The sequence below is a fragment of the Gopherus flavomarginatus genome, chromosome 21 (genome assembly GCF_025201925.1).
Source record: "Gopherus flavomarginatus isolate rGopFla2 chromosome 21, rGopFla2.mat.asm, whole genome shotgun sequence".
NCBI classification, from domain to species: Eukaryota; Metazoa; Chordata; order Testudines; family Testudinidae; genus Gopherus; species Gopherus flavomarginatus.
The window spans coordinates 10620537-10645238 of NC_066637.1; the positions used below are offsets into that span (position 1 = coordinate 10620537).

The 24702-nt window shown below is 47.8% G+C and overlaps 1 protein-coding gene and 1 non-coding gene across 2 annotated transcripts in view; one reads left to right on the plus strand and one right to left on the minus strand.

Annotated features, from left to right (window-relative positions):
• Positions 1 to 5201: 5201 nt before the first annotated feature.
• LOC127038901 (U1 spliceosomal RNA) lies at positions 5202 to 5365 on the minus strand. The gene has a single exon (XR_007770833.1). It is a non-coding gene; the product is annotated as a U1 spliceosomal RNA (small nuclear RNA).
• Positions 5366 to 18236: 12871 nt separating this feature from the next.
• SLC25A33 (solute carrier family 25 member 33) overlaps positions 18237 to 24702 on the plus strand; it is a 33415-nt gene continuing 26949 nt past the window's right edge. Inside the window, exon 1 of the mRNA XM_050931435.1 lies at positions 18237 to 18318. Within this exon, the coding sequence (XP_050787392.1) occupies positions 18269 to 18318 (50 nt within the window). The 5' untranslated portion in view covers positions 18237 to 18268. The remainder of the gene's footprint in view (positions 18319 to 24702) is intronic.

A 24702-nucleotide genomic window follows, 5' to 3' on the forward strand; every position in this document is an offset into this window, starting at 1 on the left:
CTTCCACCTTCCCAGACTCCAGACAGGCAGCTCTCCCCAAAAGTGGACGCCGCCCCAAAACTGACAAGGAATGACCTCAGCCAGCCATTCCTGGGACAGTTGAGCTTTATCAGTTCCTTCTTCACACCATGGATGTTTCCCTGCTGCTGCTTCTGGCAAGGATGCAGTTTGGAAAAGGAAAGAGAGCTTCAGATACACATCAGCCTCCATGATACACATCACTGTCCAGATTCCTTTCACCAGGTGCTCTGGCTACTCCTAGCTCAGACATGTGTCTTCAGGGAAGCATCATAATTCTGCTTGCTCTATCCTGGCTCCACTTTGTATGCCAGCAAATAGCTGAGCCACAGCCATTGATCTGTTCTGCTGGGTGAGTGTTTTGTTACAATAATCCCAGTATTTCCGCTAACTAAGGTCTTGAGACAGGACTGCTGTGGAAAGGTCAGATCCAGCTCCCATTGAAAGACTGCAGTTATCTTAAATGGGAATTGATTCTAGCCCTAAAACAGTAAGTGGAATGGGGGGATTTTAATGGGGTCACTCTGCCTTTCAGCTGTTTGTGGCTGGGTTGAATCTAACCCAGGCTGGTAGTGATTGAAAAGCTGCCACCTGGGAGCTGATGTGAAGTGTAGTTCCTACCAATCCACTTTACAAAACTGCTGCCCTTTTCCAGCACAAGGATCAGTGTCTGAATAGGCTTGGAGAGCCTGAACTCCCCCTGGTTTCTCCTGATCAGGTTTCAGGCACATTCTGTACCTGTTCTTTAGATAAACAAGCTTTAAGGTCTCTGCAGGGCATCTTTACTGTGCATTAACTTCACTAAAACCACCCCAAACCCTGCCATAAAAATACAATGTTTTTCCCTGGATGCTGGTTCTGACTCACGCTGCTGCTGCTTTGACACTGCTTTGATTTCTCCAACAGCTCTCTTAGCTCCCTGTCTCTTTACCTTTGATTGCAACTCCTTGGGCTGCTGCCTGTGGGCCCCAGTGTTCCCTGTTTCAAGTCCTGGGCGTGGCACTCTGCATGCCAGAATACCAGATGCTCCTGAGCATGGAACTTGACAGTAGTCCAAACCCATTCAGAGTGTCTGGCTGGCCCAACAGAAAGACTTGGACACCATGGGCAGTGCAGGAGTGGGGGCATGCCATGCCTATGATTGCAAAGAGACCCTACAGTTTTTACAGAGCCTTCAATTTCAGAGCAATCGTGAAAGAGGAAGAGGGAAAAAGAAAGCAGAGCCAGTAGTAAAGCCATATTTGCATCTATGGGATGTGACATGAACAGTGTCAGAAAGCCAATAAATACAGGCAAATGCAGTAACTTGTTCTCACCGTGTTTTGGAAGAGGAAGTGGGGGGCCAGGATACTGATCTGAAAGGGGCACAGAGGAAGGCTGTAATGGGATCCTGATCTCTAATGAGTCTGAGTGAGAAGCTTGAGGGGTGATGGGGGCTCTGCGCTCCTGAGTTTCAGATCGACTGCTGTTATCACCTGGATTTTTATGCTGATCTCTCTGACATGTATCTTGACAGGAGCAGTGGCCATATTAGGGAGCATGCACAAGGAGGGCTCTGAATCCACAGAGGCTGGTGAGACCTGAAAACATGCAGACAAAACAGACCCATAGAGGTACAGGCAGAGCTAATTTACAAGATCTGGTAAAGATCCTGCTGCATCTGGCTCTAACTTCTACACCGCTCTGATTTGTCTGTGCTCTGGACTCTGGTCTTAGAGCGCTCTCTGGTGGGGACTGTGAGCTAGAAGTCAGCAGGATGGCAGGCATTCTTCATCTGCAGGCACACTGGGTTGGAAAATGAGCAAAGGAGCAGTGTTTAAATTTGGCTTAGACATTGCTCCAGCTAAGTCATTCTGCAGCATGGACTGGGCTGAACTGTGTTTGAGAAACACATTCTAGCCAAGGTAAGGATGAAATACAGAACATCTGGAGTAATTCTGAATATAATTGCCAATCTCTGCTAGCTTTTAAGTCAGAATGGTGGTGATCTCAGACAAAACATGCTTCCAGTGTGATCTGGCTGCATTCACACTGACCAGCCAAGCCACGTTACAAAACACTTCACTGGAACCATATGTAAATAGGCTCCTTAATGAGATCTGATATCCGGTATGGCTTTAGAGAGCTGGCAGTGATTCTTACCTGAGCGCCCTACTACCTCCCTGTGCTGGTAACAAAGAGCAATTCAAGTGAAACAAACTAAAGTGCTCAAAATATATGTTCCAGTCAAGATCCCATTATATTCCGTTGTTCAATATATTCCTCCCCTCTACTTAGTGTCCTCTATGGATGTACAGTCCATATCTAGCCCTCCAGGTAGTTACTCCACTGTCATTATAACCTCTGTTTTTTTGGTGGTTTATGACTTGGTGCTAAAAATTCCTACGAGGGACTTAACTCCAGAAATAAAACTTCAAACCATGGAGTGAAAAGCAAAAATCCTCCAGAATCAACTGGGCTGGGGTTTTTTTGTTTGTTTGGTTGGTTGGTTGGTTGGTTCTGGTTTTGCTTTTGTTCTTTGTTAACGTTGAGAATAAAAGGTTGACTTTAAAAGGACTGGATGGTTCAGAGACTTGCTAATAATAGCTGGACCCTCTAGGCCATGAGTTCAAATCCAGGCAGGCTGGTGGTATCTGAAAATGGATGTGGCATATATATGAAATGAGTTGGAGATGTTAGCCCAGTTCTGTGGGGCTGGGTGTCTAAATCACCTCTTACTATTTGTTTGTATTGGGGTCGTATTTACGATCCCCAGTCATGGAGCAGGATCGCTCGATGCTATATAAACAGAACAAAAACATGGTCCCTGCCTCAAAGAGCTGACAATCGAAGTATAAAACAAGAGACGACAGGTGGCTATAGACAGACAGAGCGGGGAAACAATGAGACAATAATGGTCAGCGTGGTAGGCAGTGATTTCACTCAGCAGCTACCTAACCAAAAAGCACCGGTGCTGGTCTCAGTGGAAAGGCCAACAATCGCATGGGCCATTGGACTGAACTGCCCTCCGACTACAGAGGTCTGTCTACCAACAGCTGTCCCAAGGGATTTGTGATGTGGACACTGTTCACAGGATAGCCGGGCAGAGATCTACCAACTCATTTCATGCAGACCACCAAGCAGCCTTCAAGTATCATGGCTTTTGGTCACTAACTACCTAGGCTGGCTTGAACTGGCCACCTGGTGAAAGGCTCCCTGTGAATTCTGGGGCAGTAAGGGAAATCCCGCCTCCAAAGGAACCTGGGGAAAGATGAACCAAAGTACAAAAAGCTGTGTGCCCCAGGCCCTACCTATGCTGCAGGTGTCACAGGGATAGGGGTTTGGATACAACACTGTGAAATTGTAGCATAGCTGGGACTAAGTACAGCTTCACAATGGGTAGAAACCTTGACTACCCTAGGGCTTTAACCTGGGTCTGGAACACAGACAGGTTCTGTCTACACTCCAGGGCTGATTCCCAGCTACACTAAGAGGCCTAAAAAATTAGTGGAAGTGGCCTCCTGAGAATGCCCTTCTGCACAAAAGGGCTTCCCTGACCAGTGCAGAGCTGATGTAATGGTTCTACACGCCCTTTACTCTCAGCCCCCGTTTAGGAGGCAGATCGGGGTATGTTGGGGAGCATAACTGGACTGCACTTTGGCTATTCTCTGCCATTGCCCACCTCCGCTTCCCAGGGCCTATAGGACACAAAGCATATATTAGAGCAACCCTGAGGCTATTCTAACTTATGCTTGGAGATGGGTGTGTCTTGGATGACTCCAGAATACAAACAGCACAAAGGTGACTTACCTTTATCTGCCCCACTGCATTTCTTCCCAGTGCAGGAATGGGGAAACTGAGAATCAAGCCTACACCTTTTATTGAGGGTGTTGTAACCTGACCTCCCTGATGCATTCCTAGCCTGTCCAGGCTGGTCAGGCAAACCATGCATGACAGTTGTGTCCAAGAACAGTTCAGCTCTCAGTGCAGATGGGGCCTCTGACTCCAAGGTCCAGGGTCACTTGCAACCTGCTAGGACCCCTGCCCAGGGGGCTTTTCCTAGAGCTGCTTGCTGAGTGGCTGTCTTGAGACTACGCCTCTGTCACACCCTGCTGCATGGGCTGTGGCCCAAGACCTGGGCAGCTGGTGTTCTCATTCCTGTCCGTCGCTGTTGCTGGCTGCCCAGTGAACTGAGTGATGGCCACAGCGGACTCCCCCTCAGACGTACAGCGCTGGGACAGAAATACAGCAATGGGGTGGCTTCTGAATAAACTAAACTGGGGGAAAGACCCCGCAGACCGAGGCACAGCCCATCTCATCCGCGCACCCTGTTGGGACTCCTAAGCTGGGCATGCTTCTCCCGTCCCCCCTGCAGCTGCAGCTTCTGCTACCCCACCTCACTTCACCCCACATCCCCAGACATGAGCAACTTCATACTCCTCCTCCTCCATCTGGCATAAACATCTCCCTCCTTCTCCATCTTCTTCTCCCTGCCCCCTGCCAGGGGAGCAGCCATTTCTCCCCAATCCCTGACCTGCCAAGGCTGGTTCCTCTCCCCTATCCCCACCCCATCACCTGGGCATCTCCATTCCTCCCTCTGTCTCCCCACTCTCTAGCCAGCTGCCTGGTGCGGCTCCTCTGCCCCACACCCTCCATCACCTGGGCATACTGGCTTCTCCCTCCCGTCTCAGTCACCCGGCCAAAGCAGATTCTCCTCTCTCTCACAGCTCAAGCTACAAGATCCAATTTCCTGTTTCCAGCTTGTGAAAAGGTTACTTGGCACCTCCTCAGGCTGAGCCAACCAGTTCCATCCAGGAGCTGCTCTCCTGAGCTAGCTTTTGGGTTATAGCTAATCTCTTGGCACTGCTTTTGGCAAAAACTGGTGTGTCTGCATTTCTGTGTGTGTAGGAGGGGGGACCTTCCCACCTTTGTGGGGGGTGCTTGAGGGTGGAGGGGATGGCATTTGTTCCTGAAATTGGGGCTTAAAAGGTGATTTATTTTTTTTTACGTGGTAGTATAGGTAGAAGGGCTAGCCCTGATATGTGCGTACACATCTGCCGTTGTGTGTAAAAAAACAAAAAAAAACAAAAAAAAAACAACTTTGGTCAAAATCAACGACACAGCTGCACGCTGGACCAAGCATAGCCAGCCCACTGACCAGCACTCCCTGAGGCTTTTATTTTTCTGTTTTTTCAACCAATCTCCAGGGGAGAGCGCGAACACAGTCCCCCACTACCACAAATGATGCAGTCGAGTTTCCCGCATTTGGGGAAATCGCAGGGGTCAGCACACCCGCAGTGCAATGGATGAGCCTCACCCTGGGAAAACCACCTTCGGGATCATGGTATCTCCCCTGCCAAGTAAGTATATATAGGCACATAGCTGTCCCAGCTATGCCAGCTTTGCACATTTGTGTGTACTGGGCGGAGGTGTGGAGGAGAGTTATGTAGAAGACAGCTTATTCCACAGTTGTTTGCATCAGTGTGTGTTTGTATGTATTTGTGCTCATTTGAGAGCTGTGCACATCAGTGAACTTGGTGCCTTTAGCTTTTTCACCCTGTATCCTTTGTTCTGTGGCAGTGGCTTGAGCTGAGCTGTTATTAAATGCCAGGAAAGCAGTGGATAGTGAAAATGTCCATCTAATTCTCCTGGATGTTGCTGTTTTACTCATTGGAGATGATGTTTTTCTAAGCTTGGCCCAGAGCCCAAAAAGTCATCCCCGCAGAAAGAGAGGGTTGGCACACCATTAAACTGGTCCCTACTGGCTCTTTCAGAGCCCAGAGGATTAGAACTGCTTGACTTTTTTTGCAAAAAAAAATTTGTGTACGTTTTGCAAATTTGTGTTGATTGCACCAAATTGTTTACTTTGGAAAAAAAATCCCTAAGATGTTGGGGTTTTTTTACATTTTCTAAATAAAATCTTTTGATTTTTTTAAATTCAAAATGACTTTTTGTTTCAAAATATCCTTTAATTTTACTTTTAAGTAAAAACAAAAAAGCTCAAAATCAAAACAAAACTTTTCATTTCAACTATTTATTTGGTTTTACTTTTCAGTTCAATGAAAAATTTAATTTTCAGTTCAATCCGAAACTGTTTTCTCCTGTACTTTTTCGGCATTGCCAACACAATAAAAAATTCTGCGATTCACGCAGAACACGGCAGAGAGTCTCTCGTATGGAAGCAGCTTTATTGCAGCTTTTCATGCAAGCTGTGTACAATGCACCCTCCACCTTTATTTCAGTGTTTTCCTCTTGATAGATTGCGTGTTGACTTGATGGGCAGCCAGATGAGCACCTAGGTCTCCCTTCTTGACTGGACAATGGGCACTCTTCCTCATACCCAGATCCTGGAAGTTGTATCCTTCTTTCTGGGAAGCAGAGACCCCTGGCCCTTGGGAGTCATTCTCTTCTGGCTGCATAATCACAGTCTCCACCCACTTAGGAGCCAATCTCTTGTCTCTGGACTCACACATTCCCAGGAGCCACGAGATGGAAATAATTGCCAAGTGTAGACTGGAGTCTTTAGCAGAGGAGAGCACGGTGCCTGTAATTAGATGGCTGTTACCAAGTGGCATTAGGGTGACCAGATGTCCTGATTTTATAGGGACAGTCGTGATATCTGGGACTTTGTTTTATATAGGCTCCTATTACCCCACCCCACCCCCGTCCTGATTTTTCACACTTGCTGTCTGGTCACCCTAAGTGGCATAGTCATGTGCTCTCAATGTATTGATAGTTAACTGCCAGGTTAGGAAAAGTCTTGACAAAGTTCCAAGGTTTATTAGTTGATCAGAGGCTGTTGACCCTAGGAAGATCTTCAAAGATCACATGATGGTTGGATCAATACTGTCAGCAAACACACTAATCAGGCTCACTTGTTCACCTACATTCTGATAAACCTGCAAAGGTCACCAGGTCAGTTCTGAAGCTGAATACGCTGCCTCTTTCCCAGACTTTCCTATCCCCCCATACACTCCCATGGCCCATCAGGGTCACTCATAAGGGAAAGCACTCCATTATTCTAGCTGATTTCATTCACATAGTTCAGCATTCCCAGCACTGGTCCTTAGATATATTTGGGACTGGCACATCTACAGAGCTGCATGGACACACCCAAGATAGCTACACAGAAGATGCAGGGACTGCTTGGAGTCTGGCTGGAGCAGACAGAATAAGCAGAATCCTGAGTTGCAGGGAGACCAGGCAGTCAGGGTGGATCTTCAGACGTTGCCTCTGCTTGTGCTCACTTATCTGCAATCTCAAACAGGCATTTACGCATGCCTCGCTGTGCTTCAAAGTACCCAAGTGACAGCCATGAGTCCTGTAGCCACCGAGAAGATATAAAACAATACAAACCTTCACCCAGTGCCCTGTTCAATCCTTAGGGTACGTCTAGACTGTAGTCACTGGGTATGATTGCTGCTCGAGCTGATATATCTGAGCTAGCTTTAATCTAATCTAGTGAAGCCATGGCAGCATGGGTTAGCCCTAGGAATGCTGTGCAGCTTTGTACAGCCTGCACCAAAGCTTGGTCGGGTATGTGGCCCTGCACTGCAGTCACACCTATTATAGTCAAAGCAAACCCATAGGACTGGTCTACACTGAAAAGTTACACTGGAGTAGCTGCGTCTCTCAGGGGTGTGAAAAATCCATACCCCTAGGAGAAGTAGTTAAGCTGACCTAAGCCTCTGGTGTACTCAGTGCTAGGTCGGTGGAGCTACTGCTTCTTGCAGAGATGCGTTAACCGCAGCAATGGGAGAACCCCTCCCGTCTCTGTAGTGAGTGTCGACTCTGACACGCTACAGCATCACAGCTGTAGTGCTGGAGCTGAACCACTGTAGTGGTTTAAGTGTAAACATAGCCACAGGCCATGTCTACACTACCACTTATGTCAGCAAAACTTATGTCTCTCAGGGCAGTGAAGAAAACACTCCCCAGAGTGACATAAGTTTCACTGGCATAAGTGGTAGTGTGGACAGTGCTGTCAGCAGGAGAGCTTCTCCTGCGCCAGAGCTACCATTGCTCGTTGAACTGGTTTTATTATGTCGATGGGAGAGTTCTCTCCCGTTGGCACAGAGCGGCTACTTGAGCGATCTTACAGTGGACACCTAGTGTAGACATAACCTTAGTCTCAGCAGAGGCCATAAATAAGGCTATGTTTTAGTCACGGATATTTTTAGTAAAAGTCATGGACAGGTCACAGGCCGTAAACAAAAATTCACAGGCCCATGACCTGCCCTGACTAAAACTTGTGGGGGGTGGTCTGGGAGTGCTGTAGGTGCTTGGGGGCAAGTGGCTCGGGACCCCCTCTGGTGCTGGGAGATGGGGGGCTTGGCTGCGGCATGCAGCCTGAGATCCCTGCTGCTGTGGGGGGGGGGCATTGGCACTTGGCAGGGCTGGCAGAGGCTTCCTACCCAGCTCTGCATCCCTGCAGCTCCTAAGCAGCAGAGGCAGGGGCCATGGCAGAGACTCTGCTGCTCCCACCACAAGCACTGGCTGCTGCAGCCCATGGGACCTGTGCAGGCAGGGCCTGCAGGCGCAGGCAACGCAGAGAACACAATCCTGCCCCTCGCTGCCTATAGGAGCTGCAGGGGAGCCATGCCAGTGGGAGCCGGGGAGCTTTCCCACCCCAAGGTAAATCCCCCGCCCCGCCCCAGTCCCCAACCCCACACCTCTAGCCCTGAGCTCCCTCCCAGACACCAAAACTGCTGCTGCTGGCCCAGGGGCTGCCCAAGCCAGGCAGCACCTGAGCCAGCACGGGCTGCTGCAGAAGTTGGAGGTCACAGAAAGTCATGGAAGCCGTGACCTCTGTGACAGACTCACAGGCTTAGCCATAAACAAGGGATGCGCTCACACTTGTCCATGGAGAACTAACCTGACACCCACCAAACAGCTTGATTAAAAAACTAGAATGATACAAAAACAACATGACGCACAGTAACTGGACTAAAAACTGGTGAAATGACAGGTCTTAAAATGTAATTATAAACAGGGGATTGTTATCAAGCCACTGTGTTGCTAGTGGGATCTTGTAGGGAATCAGCTCTTGGACTTACTCTGCTTAACATTTTTAGCAGTGATTTGGGAGAAAAACCCCAAACAAGCAGTACTGATAAAGTTTGACACAATATTGGGCGAGTGGTAAATAATGTAGAGAACAGGTCAGTGATACAGAGTGATCTGGAGTGCTTAGTAAGTTGGGTGCCAGCAAACAGTATTCCTTCCAGTATGGACAAATGTAAAATTGTACCTCTAGGAACAAATAACATAGGCCATATTTACAGGATGCTGGGACTCTGAAAAAGACTTGGGGGATCAGGATGGCTAATCAGCTGAACATGAGTTCTCAGTGGGATGCTGTGGTCAAAAGGGGTACTGTGATCCTTGAATGTATAAACAGGGGAATAGTGAATAGGAGTAAAGAGGTTATATTACCTCCGTGTTTGGCACTAGTGCCACGACTACTGGAATAACATGCACAATTCTTATGGCCACAGTTCAAAAGGATGTTGATAAGTTAGAGAGTGTTCAGAGAAGAGGCACAAGAATGATTAAAGACTAGGAAAATATGCTGTATAGTGAAAGAGTAAGGAACTCAGTCTATTTAGCCTATCAAAGAGAAGGTAAAGGGGCGACTTGATCTACCTGCATGGGGAACAGATAGGGTGACCAGAGGTCCTGATTTTATAGGCACGGTCCCGATATTTGGGACTTTTTCTTATATAGGCTCCTATTACCCCCTACCTACATGGGAAACAGAAATTTAGTACCAGCGAGCTCTTCAACCTAGCAGACAAAGGTGTAACAAGAACCAAAGGCTGGAAGTTGAAGCTAGACAAATTCAGATTAGAAATAAGGTGCAAATTTTTAATTAAGAGGATAATTAAACCTTGGACCCATTTATCAGGGAGTGTGGTGGATTCTCCATTGCTGGAAATTTTAAAATCAAGATTAGCTGTTTTTCTAAAAGAGAGGCTGTAGTTCAAGCCCAGCTATTGGACTTGAAGCAGGCATTAATTCATGGAAATCTTATGGCTTGTGTTATGGAGGGCAAACTAGATGGTTACAATGGTCCCTTCTAGGCTTAAAATCCATGAAGGTGTTAAAGTCATTTCCCACAGGCCACCAAACAAGGTAGTTCAAATCTAAAGCATTTTTCCAAAATAACTTCTGACTTTTGTGAGCATCATCAGCACTGTCAGTGCGGAAATATGCAAAATGGCCTAACATGACTGCTCTTTGGAGTTTGGGGAGCCGGGACAGAACTACAAATTTGGGACCCCATCATACTGGATTAATCCACGCTCTCGATCCAGATAATGGGTCTGAGTTCACTACTTGAACCTTTTTGTACAGTGGGCTGACTCCTGAAATTTGAGGAAGTTCAGATCCAGATCACAAACACCCAAGTTTGTGAGCATTCAGACCCAGGGGTTTGGTTTGTTCCATGAGGGAGACATGAAGTTCAACTCTGGATTCAGGCTGCAGGGGCATTATTTCAGAGCCATTGTCAGGAATAATAGAAAACCATATTTATGGAAAATGTGCAGAGCGAGGGTCTTTCTGTGGACTTTAATGTTTTCCCCAGGATTAGAACATCAATGTATAAAGCCAGACATTCCTAGCTCAGTATCACCAACCCCAAATGTTCAAAAATCATGAGATTATGTAAAACCAATAGATTTGGTGTTCTCTTTATTTGCCTTCTTCTTTTTGAGCCTTTCGGGTGCACTGGAGTCAAATTTTGAAACTTTCTCCACAGCCAGGAGGGCTAGAAACTTACTTTTTCTTTAAGAATGAAGGCTGAAAGCATCACATATTGACTTGATTCCAGGAACTGGGGCTTTACAGAAAACAATAATTATCATGTGACTCATGACAAAATCATGAGAGTTGGCAACACTGCAGTAGCCCTTCTGGTTGTGAAGTAAACCCGCAGCATATAAACTGATGGCATATTGTGTCTGTCTGCAGAGAGCTGGGTGTAAACCATTGCACTAACATAAGGACAAAGTTCCTCCCTTAACTTCAATAGGCTGTAAACTTTGGAGCTTGATATCATGTGCCCCTGAAATATAAACACTGTTAATCACTGTTGATATTCCTCTTAGAAACATCCAGCTAAATCACGTGGCCAGAGTGCAGCTGTCTGAGCTTTCCCCAGGCATGCCAAAGGATGGGAATACAGCTGCTTGGTTTGAATAGGTAAGCAGAACTGTTGACTCTTCATTGAATTATTCAAATAGCTGAGATGCTTCCCCTTGTTCTTAAAATGTACATAGAAGCAATAAGTTATCTTTGCAACATGAGACTCTGATGTTTCTGAAGTCCTTTGGGGACCTGGAAGGGTTCATAATGGACCCACTTAATGGAGTTCAGTTGCACCCCAGGACAAGTGGCAGCTACAGTTTTGTCAAGAAGAAAAAAGCATTGGAGATTGTTATGGGTTTTATATAAGATTTAGGCCAGTGCTGGAAATTTACAATAATGTGCTCGTGCTTATTGCTAGTGATTCTTTGTCTGATAATGAACTATAAGGGCCAAGCAGACTAGGAAACACCTCCCAAGTAGAGCTGTCATTCGCTCCGGATTTTCCTGATTGTATTGGGGCACACCTACATTGGCTGTGTCAATGCTAGACTTTTTGGAGAGATCTACGCCTGCTGCACTGCCACCTGTGCCTTTCCACACACGGGAGCGATGATAGGGATTCTAGTGTAGACAGGGCACTGGAATTTTTACCACTGTGTTGTCTAACCCCCCTGTCCAGAGCCTAGGGCCTGCCTGCATTAGGCAATCCCATCACTGCTACCACTGATATAGCTCTACATCTACAGGACAGTGCAACTTTGGTGTTAGTGAACACAAGGCCATACTTCCAGCAGCATTTGTATTAGCCCTGCATGGATCCCAAAATATGTCACTGTGATGAAGTGGTTTGTACTGCACTTTACTGGTGGTTTGGATGCAGTGCTGTCACAGTTCATTAGGTTTGCCCCAGGAGATAAGAGTAGCTGAATTCGTTCTGTTGGACAAACTCATCAAGATGGCAACCCTGCTTCCCCTGCAGGAATTAAACTAAGGGTATGTCTACACTGCAATTAAACACCTGGGCTGGCCCGTGTCAGCTCACTCAGGCTCACAGGGGTCAGAATAAGGGGCAGTTTAGTTGTGGTGTAGATGTTAAGGGCTCAGGCTTGGGACCCTCCCCACTCAAAGCCTGGGAAAGTCAAAAGCTTTAGCACCATTCAGGAATCTACCCCTATGATTCTATAGTGAAAACAGAGCCATGCTTTAACCATGTTGGGTGACTACTGTTGTAACCAGGTCCTGCAATGCAACCACGAGTACAGAGAGAGCCTCAGTCATGGGGCATGTCTGCGTGAGCACTTACTGTGTGGCACGCTGGGGTGTAAATCTACAGGGCGCCAGTGTGCCACACACTACGTGGCTATGTGGACCTGTATCAATCTGCACTAGGGAAACTATAGTGCACACCAGCAGGGTCCACCTAGACACTCTTTGTGGCATGCTGGAGTGCTGTAGATGGACGCTTCGGCTTAGCGGGGGCACAGTAAGCGCTTGCATTGACATGCCCTAGGTCTCAGGCTAAAGCGTTTTTAAAAAGTTTGGGTTGGCTGCAGATACAGAGCAAGTGGGGAGAGCAGGACAGAGACTTTTGGACCCAGAAAAAGCAGCCCATGTAAATTGCAGACTGGAGAATGCTGCCCAAAAATCAGACCAGAAAGTGCAAGAACAGTAGAGCAGGGCTGGATCATCTGAGCCAAGGTTAGATAATGAAATTGAACGGGAGAGGAAAGGATGTCACATTACCATTGATATTAAGCTGCTAGATAGCATCATTCTCAACAGGGCTTCTGTGGTGCCCTCCTTCATTTTGGGAATTGGAACCTAAGTCATCTTTCCTTGTTATCAGTCTATCTATCGCAAACACAAGTTTCTACTAGCTGCAGTGTCTTTGCCTATATATAACATAACATCCTGGTGAAACATTTCTCCTGGAGACAGGTTTCAGTGGCAGCCGTGTTGTATCTGTATTGCCTCTTCTAGCCTCTCCATCTTGGACCCTCATGTGACGAACTAGGAATGTTCTTAATGTTTGCTCTGAATACTGTGTTGGTGCCTCAGTGTCCCCATGGCAGTTCTTAAGTATCTGGCAGAGCAAAGGGACAGTGCACCTAAATGCCTGACCCTCTGTCTCCTAGCAACTGATGGCCTGGGCCCCTCCTCTGCAAAGGTGCCAGCTAAAAGTGTTGGAGACAAAGGGATCAGGTAACCTCCTGGCCCGGGAAAGGGGCTGAGCAGAGAGCAGGGGCTTGGGAGGGGCTGTTAGTCTGGAGCTGGCTGGGGTCAAGGGTGGAGGGCAGACCTGGGGGGTCTGGCTCACTGCCCCTCAGAATGGACCCAGCCGAGGGGTCCGGTTCTCTGTACCTACAAGCTCTGTTTTAGACCCTGTTCCTGTCAGCTAATAAACCTCTGTTTTACTGGCTGGCTGAGTCACGTCTGACTGCAAAGTGAGGGTGCAGGACCCTGTGGCTTCCCCAGGACCCCACTGAGGCGGGCTCGCTGTGGGAAGCGCACGGAGGGGCAGAGGATGCTGAATGCTCCAAGGAGAGACCCAGGAGGTGAAGACGTGTGAGCTTCTTGCCCTGAACAAGTCTGCTCCAAGGGAGAGGAGGCTCCCCAAAGTCCTGACTGGCTTGGTGGGGAGCAGTTAGAGAGCATCGCCCGGTGACTCCGTGACACCTCATTTAAACTAAACTACTTCCAAAATTATCCCTGTGCAAGGCTTGTCCCATGACTGACAGCTGCCTGTTGGGAACCATGTGAGAGAGAACATGATTTTCTGGGATTGCAGTTGGTGGCTTCAAACACATGAAACTGAGATCCCTGCTGCTGAATGGTATTAGAATGCCAGCAAAATGTGTCACAGGTTGGAACTGGAATGGGACTTTTTATAACACAGACGTATAGTATGAGCATTTCAAAGATGGATTTTAAACTTCCCCACCTTCACCTTTCCATTCTGCAAAAAACATTTACAGTCAGCCACTCCCTGAATAACATATACGTAGTCTTCTTCATAACACTTGAGAACAGTTTTATTGGTACATAGGCTTATTCTGCTGCAAAGATTAGGTTTATAATGGCTTACAATGTATGGATTCTTATATCTTAAAATGATATGAACTGAACCAAAATGCAAATATAAATCTACTGGTAAAATCTGATGGCACTTTTTGTAATACTTGGGTTTTGTCCATAGCCAAAATTTATTCCTGTGTTCAACTTATCTACCTGCCTCTGTCCCAGAAGTGGCTGCATTCCAATGAGTGTATGTAGCGTGTGTGATCCTTTGTAATCAAAGACCCTAATTATTACCCTAATAAGAAAATCAATATCATATGGGCATTCCAGAGAAAACATGCAATTACTCATATGAGAAATACCTTAGTCTCTAAACCACAACATTCCTGTGGGTGAGTGGTTTGAAATATTTTTGGCAGTGAAAGGGTAAAATGAGCTAGAGGCAGAATTGTCTGGTGGATAGATCAGATAATTGGGCTACAAGAGAACTGGATTTTATTCCTGACCCTTCCACTGAATCAGCATGCAGACTTGGGCAAATTGCTGCCTCTCAGTGTCGCAGTTTTCACATCTGCAAATTAGGGATAATACTGTAGGGATGTACCCAGCATTTTGAAAAGTTTGTAGTTAGGGTGCAGTTTCCTTTGGTTGATGGTAGACATTCACAAGTGGTCAATTTGGTCCATAATCTAGGAGTACTCTTGGATTCCTTGCGGATGCTAAGATCTCACATAACAGAATCTGCGAGTAATGCTTTCTATCATATCCATCTGGCTAAGAGACTCCGTCCGATCCTGGAGGACAATGATTTGGCCTCAGTTATTCATGGCTTCATCACTTCTCAGCTGGACTACAGCAATGCGATAAATCTTCAGGGCATGAAACCTTCAGCACTTGGGAAGCTCCAGCTAGTACAGAATGCTGCAGTGTTTCTCCTTAGCAACACAGTCTGCTGTGAGCACCTCAGACCTGTCCTCTGCTCTCTACGCTGCTTCCCCATACAATTTCGAATCAGTTTCAAAGTCTTCTCCGTCCTCTTCAAAGCGCTTCATGGCCTGGGCCTAAGATATCTAAAAGATCACCTAACGCTCTGGAATGAAGACCATAGTTCACAACTCAACTCCTCTCTACAATAAGGGTAAAGCTTGTCTGTGCAGGAGACAGAATTTTCTCAGGGGCTGTCCGAGACTGTGGAATTAACTCCCCCACAAGAACCAAGGACTATCAAAAACCTCATTGCCTTCCACTCCAAGTGCAAGGCACATTTCTGGGACCTGCCTTAGCCAACATAAACACACAGCAACAGGCATGTTTAAAAATAAGAACACTAAAAACCTACCAAAACAGGACACTTCACTGCATGTGCTTCTCCCCCTGAGGACAGGACGTGAGAACAAATAACCCATGACAGATGTGTAGTCACGTTGCTTCATGCGCTAATGAAAAGAGCTCAGACACTACGGTGATAAGCATGGTATAAGAACTTCTATAGAACAAACTAGACCTTGCTAAGCTGCTTCGAAGTCCATGGAAGAAAAGTGCAACATAAATGATCATTAAAGTGATTCAGACACAAGTTCCTGGCTCCAGCTTTAAGGGTCAGGTTATAAAGAGACACAATGTAGATGGGTTTCAGAGGAGCAGCCGTCTTAATCTGTATCTGCTTAAAGGAAGATGTGGGTGCAGAACGTTAATAGCTCTGCTGGTTTGTACCCCCCTCCGAGCGTCTTCAGTCCAGATGCTACAGTGATAAGCACTTTAAAATTCCTGTTATAATAATAATCCACAGTCTTCCGGTATATTTGTGAAATAGTTCTGTATTCAATGACAATATTAGAAAGCATGCTGACTCTTTAAAGTAGTAAATGTGTGACAGACAGAGTTGTTAGCTGTTGATATGAGCTGATATCTGAGCCAGGTGCCCTGTGTTTGACATCTGTCTAGAAGGGCCTGTGTTTTGGCAAGTCTCTGCTTTCCCAACTGTATCTGGCAAGATACAGAGGATGATCTGATTATTAATTACTGTTCACATATGCCCACGGTACTTAAGCACACACCTAGCTTGAACCAAGTGAATTTTTTGTTTTGCATGCCCACAGTGTGAGTTACAAAAATTTGAATAGCCATGTTTTTGGGAGGTGACAGTGTGGCCAACTCTTGGGATTTTGTTTGGTATTTTTCTTAAAGCCGAACTCCAGGAGTCAAGAGATTGTGAGAAAGTCAGTGTACTTTTTTTTTAAGTCAAGAGCCTCTAGCCCTAATGCCTGTGGAGAAAAGCTGGCAAATAGGACCCCTGGGCCCTTTAAAGATTCAAAAACCAGACTGGAAATAGAAAGAACATGAAATGTGTTATCTTTAAGCCAAATTCATGATTTTTTAATGGTGAAATTTGAGCTGCCAATACCAATTAGAGGGTTTCTGGGTGAGATTCTGTGGCCTGCATTGTGCAGGAGGTCAAACTAGATGATCATAATGGTCCCTTCTGACCTTAAAGTCCATGAGTTTCAATCCTGCCAGGCAGGCAGGTGAATGACTATAGAAAACACCTGGATAGAGGAGCATGATGGGGATGGGATGTTAGCTGACAGTTTTGTTGAGTGATTTGAAGGAGAGGCGAGGGAGATATTAGGTGTGCAAAAGAGGCTGACATTACACTCAGGGACAAGATGCAGCATTTAGTTTATTTAGTCTGAAATACGTCAATAGCAAAATACTTTTGGGACAAATCGTGCCACCACTTTCATCCCTCGCAATCCTCAGACTTCACCCAGGTATGGTAGCTAGCAACTCCACCCAGCAAGGCAATCATAAGGGAATGAGGATTAGATAAGATTCTCTTATCTCAGGAAGGCTTTGAGTTTATAGCCTCGAACTCTCCTATCAGATACTATCATCATCCCTCTGATCTCAAACCTCCACCCATCTCAAGGCCTAAATATCTGCAACCTAGTCACCACATTGTAGCATCAATCTGTGTGAAAGACTGCAAACAACAGTCTGTATAGTTGCAAACAGTTGCTCTATTGCACCCTAGGTTCCAGCTTGTCCCAACAACCTGCCCCATTGGAAAAGTCCTGGCCCACTGAACCTCACTACAAACTGATTTGACTGCTTCCTTAATGTAATCAAGCCCCACTGCAAAAGCTGCTGCCTTGGTGTACACACAGCCGCTGTGCATTGGCAACCTGCTTGCTGAAACCCCATTCCCACTGCACAGTCTTCTTCCTGCATATCTAATCTCAGTGTAGCCCTACCTGCTTGCCCCTGCATCCCTACTCCTGCTGTGCTTCCCAGCCCCAATTTGCCAGCCCTAAACTCACACCCTTGCATACCCCTTCCAATCTCATTGCACCAGCCCCAAGTCTTCACTCCCATCCCATGCACCTCCACTGCAGTCCCTGGGCTGCTCCCCATCACACTGCACCCCTCAATCTCCCTGCACCCCATCCCATTGCACCCCATCCCTTTGCATTCCCATCCCTTTGCACCCCACAATCTCCCTGCACCCCATCTCATTGCACCCCATCACACTGCCCCCACAATCTCCCTGCACCCCATCCCATTGCACCCCTCAATCTCCCCATTACACCTCACAATCTCCCTTCACCCCATAACATTGCATTCCCATCCCATTGCACCCCACAATCTCCCTGCACCCCATCCCACTGCCCCCCACAATCTCCCCATTACACCCCACAATCTCCCTGCACCCCCATCCCTTTGTTCCCCCATCCCACTGCCCCCCACAATCTCCCTGCACCCCACAATCTCCCTTCACCCCATCCCATTGCATTCCCATCCCTTTGCACCCCACAATCTCCCTGCACCCCATCCCATTGCATTCCCATACCATTGCACCCCACAATCTCCCTGCACCCCCATCCCTTTGTTCCCCCATCCCACAATGCCCCAGCCTCGTCTCCCCAACCGCCTATAGCAGCGTTAGAGCTTTCGTTTTTCCCTATGACGTCAGTGCCAGCGCCCTCGCCCCGCCCCCCGAAGGTCCCTCCTGTCTCAGCCCCTGGTTGGTGGGTTCACATCCCGCCGGCTTCACGTGACTCTAGAGGCTCCTCCCCCGCCTGGCCCTGGTCCTGGGCCCGGCCGGCGCAGCCGCAGTGAGGAGGCAGCCGCGGTGCCGGTTGTAGGAGCCGGCGGCGGAGCCATGGCGGCCGCCCCGCAGGAGAACACGCTGCTCCACCTCTTCGCCGGCGGGTGAGTGCGCGGGCCCGGCCCTCCCGGGGGCTGGGGCTCGTCCGCCTCCCCGCCCCGCCGCCTTCCCCCGGGTGTCCTGGCTCAGCCCCCCGCTTCCCCCCTCGCCTCCCCCCGGGTGTCCTGGCTCAGCCCCCCCGCTTCCCCTCACCCCCCCGGGTGTCCTGGCTCGCCCCCCGCTTCCCCTTCTCCTCCTTTCCCCCTTTCCTTCCTTGCTTCCCCCCGGGTGTCCTGGCTCAGCCCCCCGCTTCCCCCCTCGCCTCCTTTCCCCTCTTGCTTCCCCCCGGGTGTCCTGGCTCAGCCCCCCCCCCCGCTTCCCCTTACCCCTCCGGGTGTCCTGGCTCAGCCCCCCCCCGCTTCCCCTTACCCCTCCGGGTGTCCTGGCTCAGCCCCCCCCCGCTTCCCCTTACCCCTCCGGGTGTCCTGGCTCAGCCCCCCCCCGCTTCCCCTTACCCCTCCGGGTGTCCTGGCTCAGGCCCCCCCCGCTTCCCCTTACCCCTCCGGGTGTCCTGGCTCAGGCCCCCCCCGCTTCCCCTTACCCCTCCGGGTGTCCTGGCTCAGGCCCCCCCCGCTTCCCCTTACCCCTCCGGGTGTCCTGGCTCAGCCCCCCCCCGCTTCCCCTTCTCCTTTCCCCCATTCCTTCCCCTTACCCTCCAGGGTGTCCTGGCTCAGCCCCCCCGCTTCCCCTTACCCTCCAGGGTGTCCTGGCTCAGCCCCCCCGCTTCCCCTTACCCTCCAGGGTGTCCTGGCTCAGCCCCCCCGCTTCCCCTTACCCCCCCGGGTGTCCTGGCTCAGCCCACCCGCTTCCCCCCCTCGCCTCCTTTGCCCCTTTCCTTCCTTGCTTCCCCTCGGGTGTCCTGGCTCAGCCCCCCCCTTCCTGTTTCCCCCCCCCTCCTCCTTCCCCCCTCGGGTGTCTTGGCTCAGCCCCCCCCCCCTTCCCCACTCTCCTCCTTTTCTCCATTTCTTCCTTGCTTCCCCCTCGGGTGTCCTGGCTCAGCCCCCTGCTTCCCTCTTCCCCCCCCGTGTGTCCTGGCTCAGCCCCCCCTTCCCGTACCCCCTCTCCTTTCCCCCTTCGATGTCTTGGCTCAGCTCCCCCTTTCTCCCATTCCTTCTTTGCTTCCCCCTTGGGTGTCCTGGCTCCCTCACTTGTCCTCCTCCCCCCCCTTCATTTTTCCTGCCTCATCTTCCCTCCCCGTCCTGCTGATCTCTCTAGATCAGGGATAGGCAACCTATGGCATGTGTGCCGAAGGCGGCATGCAAGCTGATTTTCAGTGGCACTCACACTGCTTAGGTCCTGTCTAGGGGACTCTGCATTTTAATTTAATTTTAAATGAAGCTTCTTAAACAGTTTTTAAACCTTATTTACTTTGCATACAACAATAGTTTAGTTATATATTATAGACTTATAGAAAGAGACCTTCTAAAAACGTTAATATGTATGACTGGCACGCAAATCTTAAATTAGAGTGAATGAATGAAGACTCAGCACAGCACTTCAGAAAGGTTGCTGGTGCCTGCTCAAGACAGGCTCCTAAAAGGCTCCAGTTAAAGAGGTCTTGTATAAGAAGAGTGAGACTTGAATAGTCTCTCACGTGGGATGGGGAGGAAGGGGAAGTACCACCCCCCCACACACACGTACTCGCCCACCCAAATGTGTGTCAATTCAGAGAAGGCTAAGACTAGGGGTGGTAGTGGGGAAAGTATGGGCAGGGATGGGGTTAATGAGGTTCACATGTGTCAGCTGCACACACACACCTCCACACACATGGTAGAATATGCGTTTCATCCCCAGCCAAGGCTGGGGGTTAGGACAGACTGGCTCATTCTCCTGCCTGGCAGTGTACTCTGTGCTGTGTGGACATGGAAGGCACAATCCATGACCCAAAAAGTTCATGCTCTAGTGCAGGCACAGAGGATATACCTGCTGACAATACAGGCCAAAGTGGCGGTGGTATCTGGAGGTGCCCTGGATCATAGTGCATGCATGCTGCTACCATTGCAGTTCTGGTTTGCACCGAGTTTTTCATTATAACCTGTTTTCAGTTGCTCATAACCTCTCTAGCAACTTTTGTTTTGGGCTGCAATTGCCCATCCTTTTATACATATATTTTGATAGTGCAAACACTTGATGTTACAGTATTGTTGCTTTCTCTGTCTCCATGTCACCTGCAATCAGCTGTTGGGTTGCTATTGATCTGCTAGTTTGTTTTCATTCAGTCTTTTAAATCTTCACTTGTCTCATCCATCTCCTTCCCCTGCATTCTTGTTGTTTGTGCCATTGCAATAAGCCTGTGTAAGCTGCTGCTACCTCCTTGCAGTGGAACTGTATTGCATCCTAGCAAAATAAAACATCTTTTCCAAGTGTTGCATCATTAGGGGCAAGCAAGTCTAAAGCCTTATGATTGTTAAGGGAATGGAGGTATTTTTGGTACAGTATTGATGGCGTCGGCAACTGATGGTGTTGGCAACGGAGAAGATAGTAGGGGAGGTGCTTAGAGCCCTTGGTATGGACTTTGTGGGCATTTGATACGGGGGTCTCTTGGCTGGAAACACGGCTGCACTGGAGTGCCACATCCAGGGATACCCTGAGCAATAATTGCCATTAATCTATGAAGCCAGAAAGAGCCATGGAGTAGCAACATAGCAATCTGTGTTCATTCCTCCAGAGGCTGAATGGTTTAGTGCTTCTTCCCCCTCCTACACCTCAGTGACCAAGTGTGTCTCTTCCTTGAGAAAGTCCCCATAAGAGTGAAGTTTGGACTCTGTATAAATGTCACTACCTTCCTGGAATGGTCAGTGTAATAATCTATTCTTTGGCATTGACTATTTCTGGTAGGGGAAAGGAACATTCTGAGGACATGTATTATGCATTCATGCTGTAAAGCCGGTGAAGGATGAAGCAGGCAAAGGGAAAAGAGCAGTTGGTGATGGGGTCACTAGGTCCATGTCTGCACTATAGAAAAGACCATGTCATGAAAAAGTGTGGCAGGGCCAGAATATTTTCTTTAAATGCAGTGATTGAATGCCTGGAATCCTTAGGTTTCTTTCAGATGCAGGTGCAGGGATGTAAGGATGGGGTGGATTTTGTTTTTCTTGATCTTAGCAGTGGAGATTAGCAGTGAATGTTTTATGAGGATGACTTGGGAAGGGTAATGGCAGTTGATAGTTGTGGTCGACCAAATGCTAGAACTCAGTCTTGTCAAAAGCTAATTTCAATAGCTTTAAGGCTTTGTGTTTTGTATCTTGATTACATAAGAGAACAGTTCAGAGGCTTTTGCTTGAAACATGAGACCTAAAAAGCATCTACCCAGTTGTGTGTTTCTGTACTGACCTGCTATTAACACTAAAGCCTTTTTGTATGTATTGATCAGAATTATAAAACTGTATCTTCTCATTGTCTTCATAATAAAAGCCAATGGATTCTGTGCCAGGGTTGGCAAATTATGACAGGTTTGCAAGGCTGCTCTTAGGCAGTAAAGGTAGGAGTCTAAGGCCTTGCAGCACTGTAACGTGCCAGTGTAGACAACTTTCTCACTCAGGGGTGTGAAAAAACACCCCACCCCCTGGCCGAGCGCTGCAAATTTCAGTGCTGTGAAGTGGCAGTGTAGACAGTGCTACTCTCCTTGCAGAGGTGGGTTTTTTTACAGCGCTGGTGCCGCAATGTTGCTAGTGAAGACATATCTAACTTGGTGGGTCTTGGGACCAGATTGAGAGGTCAGTTGTTTGCTATGATATCCAAGCATATATAATTAAAAAATCATATATAACTGACGTTTTTGCTGAATTTGTTAAACGAATGACTTGAGACTAAATGCTGCCCTTATCTGTGTCTCCTGTTGAAGTCAATGGGAGCTGCAGGATGCCATCCAAAGGCAGAGCTTAGCCTGTGGTCTTTAGGCAACTTGACAGACCATCACTTAACTGCAAACATTCTCCCCCAATTCAGAGCATATTTAGAACTTCTTGCATAGGCTGCGATTAAAAAGCAAGGCTGTGAAAGCGCATAACCTAATGTTCCAAAAGATGCCAGGAGATACTGGAGACTGAAGTCCTTTATTTAGCAACAGACCAATGTTCTGAGATGTAACCAAGGCTCCACTGTTAACTAGATTAAGATCAGCAATCAATTTCATTTAGTCCACTGAAGTACTCTCAGGGGGCAAGTAGTTTGAAAGAGGGTTCTGCAGTGCAGACAGATGAACTATGCAAAAAGATTGGTCAATTTCCATTATAAGCCCAGCTTCATGTAATTACTTAGTGCCAGAATTGCAGGATTTTTCTCTTAAGAATTTCAACCATAAAATGGGAGAGAGAGACACACACAGTATTTTTTAACATTACTACAGAAAGTTATCCGGGAGGAGAAAGGAGAGCTTTTTGTAGCCTTTCCATCTTGTACTCACTTTCAGAACATCCAGGATCCTGCCTGTAGTATACTGAACTTTGACATAAAAATAAGTTTAAAAATAGGGCAGAAGTTTACGACTCCTTAAAAGGTGGAGCCCAGAACACTCTGGGAAGGTTATTTACCTGGAAATGCCAGGAACCATTGCAACTTTTTATACTCTTTGTTTTTCAAGCTAGCAATACTGATTCAGCCAGTAAATTAAAAACCACAAAGCTGTTTTCTGAAGGCACTACCTTTTGCCTTCTGGCTTGGAGTAATACATGTTGCCTTAAGTACAGTAGTATCTGGATCCCGCCATTGAGATGGGGGCCGTGTCTGTTCATTTATGTAGATAATAAAGATGCCTATCCAAGGTTCCAGGTGCCCCAACGTAATTGTACAATAAATATAATAAATTGATCCTCAGCCGCATTAAAATCAGTTCCACAGGGCCTGAGCCATCCCCTTCACCACCTAACCTCAGCTTCTCCAGAGATCCTATTGAACAGGTGTCTTTTTCAGCGTACCTAGAAAGTCACCAAACTTGGGCTGTCACAGGAAACACCCTGCCAACTGTCCCCTCTTTTCTAATGAGGGGATCTAGCTCAAGCACCCTTGTGACCACAGCTTTGGCAGTAAGGCACAGGAGGTGGATTTCAGGTAGGATAGGCCCTGTACAGAAAAGGATCCCTGTGCAGAAGGTCTATCCTTGCTGTCAATCATCCATGTGACTAACTGTTCACACTCAACAGCAGTAATGGTACTGTAACAAACCAAGCTAGTGCAAATGTGCACTACTACCCTGTATTGGATTGGGCTGGAATTGCTCAACTGCGTGCTCAGTCCCTGTACTGCGAATATATGATTGTGACGAGCACCACAGAAACGTCTATAAAAATGAAAATAAAGTAGTCGTGGAGTCTTTCCTTAAGCTCACAGCCGCCACTCTTGAGGCCAGAGGACCTGTGTGAAATTCATAAAGCTGTTTTATGCGGCATAGTGGTGACAGTGAAGTTCCTAGGTGGTCACAGCATGGTTATCCTATTTAACACTTACAGCTCGTAACCATGTGACCAACCACTCCTCTTCATCTCTGCCAGAGGCTCCCTCTGCCCTGGTTCATTTGTCTTCCTGCTTTCTTCCATGTGAACTCTTAGCCCACGTCCAGACTAACCCGCGGCATCGGCGGGTTAAAATCGATTGCTCGGGGATCGATATATCACGTCTAGTCTGGACGCGATGTATCGATCCCCGAGCGCGCTTACATCGATTCCGGAACTCTATCAACCCGAACGGAGTTCTGGAATCGACACGGAGAGCCGCGGACATCGATGCCGCGCCGTCTGGACGGGTGAGTACCTCGATTTTAGAAATTCAACTTCAGCTACGTTATTCACGTAGCTGAAGTTGCGTATCTAAAATCGATTTTAATACCCTAGTCTGGACGTGGCCTTAATCACTGAACTTAAATTCTTCCTCTAGACCTGTTTCTACCAAGACATCCGAAAAATTAGCCAGCTGTAAGGAGGGCTCAGTAGGGGGCCTGTTGGGGATAGCTGATACAGCACACAGCGTATCTTTGTCCCACCCATTATTTGTTGCTTGAGGATATTTACAATTAAAGATTGTTAGGTGCTATGTTACTATGGTGATAAAGTCCATATGAAAACCTAAGACGTGTAGATAATTATGGGTGCTACTGGGCTATCTACTAGGCATTGTCCAAACAAAGTGTTTGGAAGAGCTCCTAATCCAAGGCCCCAGTCCTGCATACACTTAGGCAGTCACAGTGGTTCTTGCTGATTTCTTCTTGTTTTGTTAGATGGAGTGTTGCTTTTAAGGATCACACTAAGGACAGCAAAGCAAATCCTCCTGTGCTTGGAAGGATGAGTCTGAGGCAAGAAGGATTTAATCAGCAACAAAGAAGGATGAGAGATGAATTGAAAAACAGAACTGTGCCCATCTGAGAGCCTGGACTCGTTCTGGCCCTGTTTCTGCAC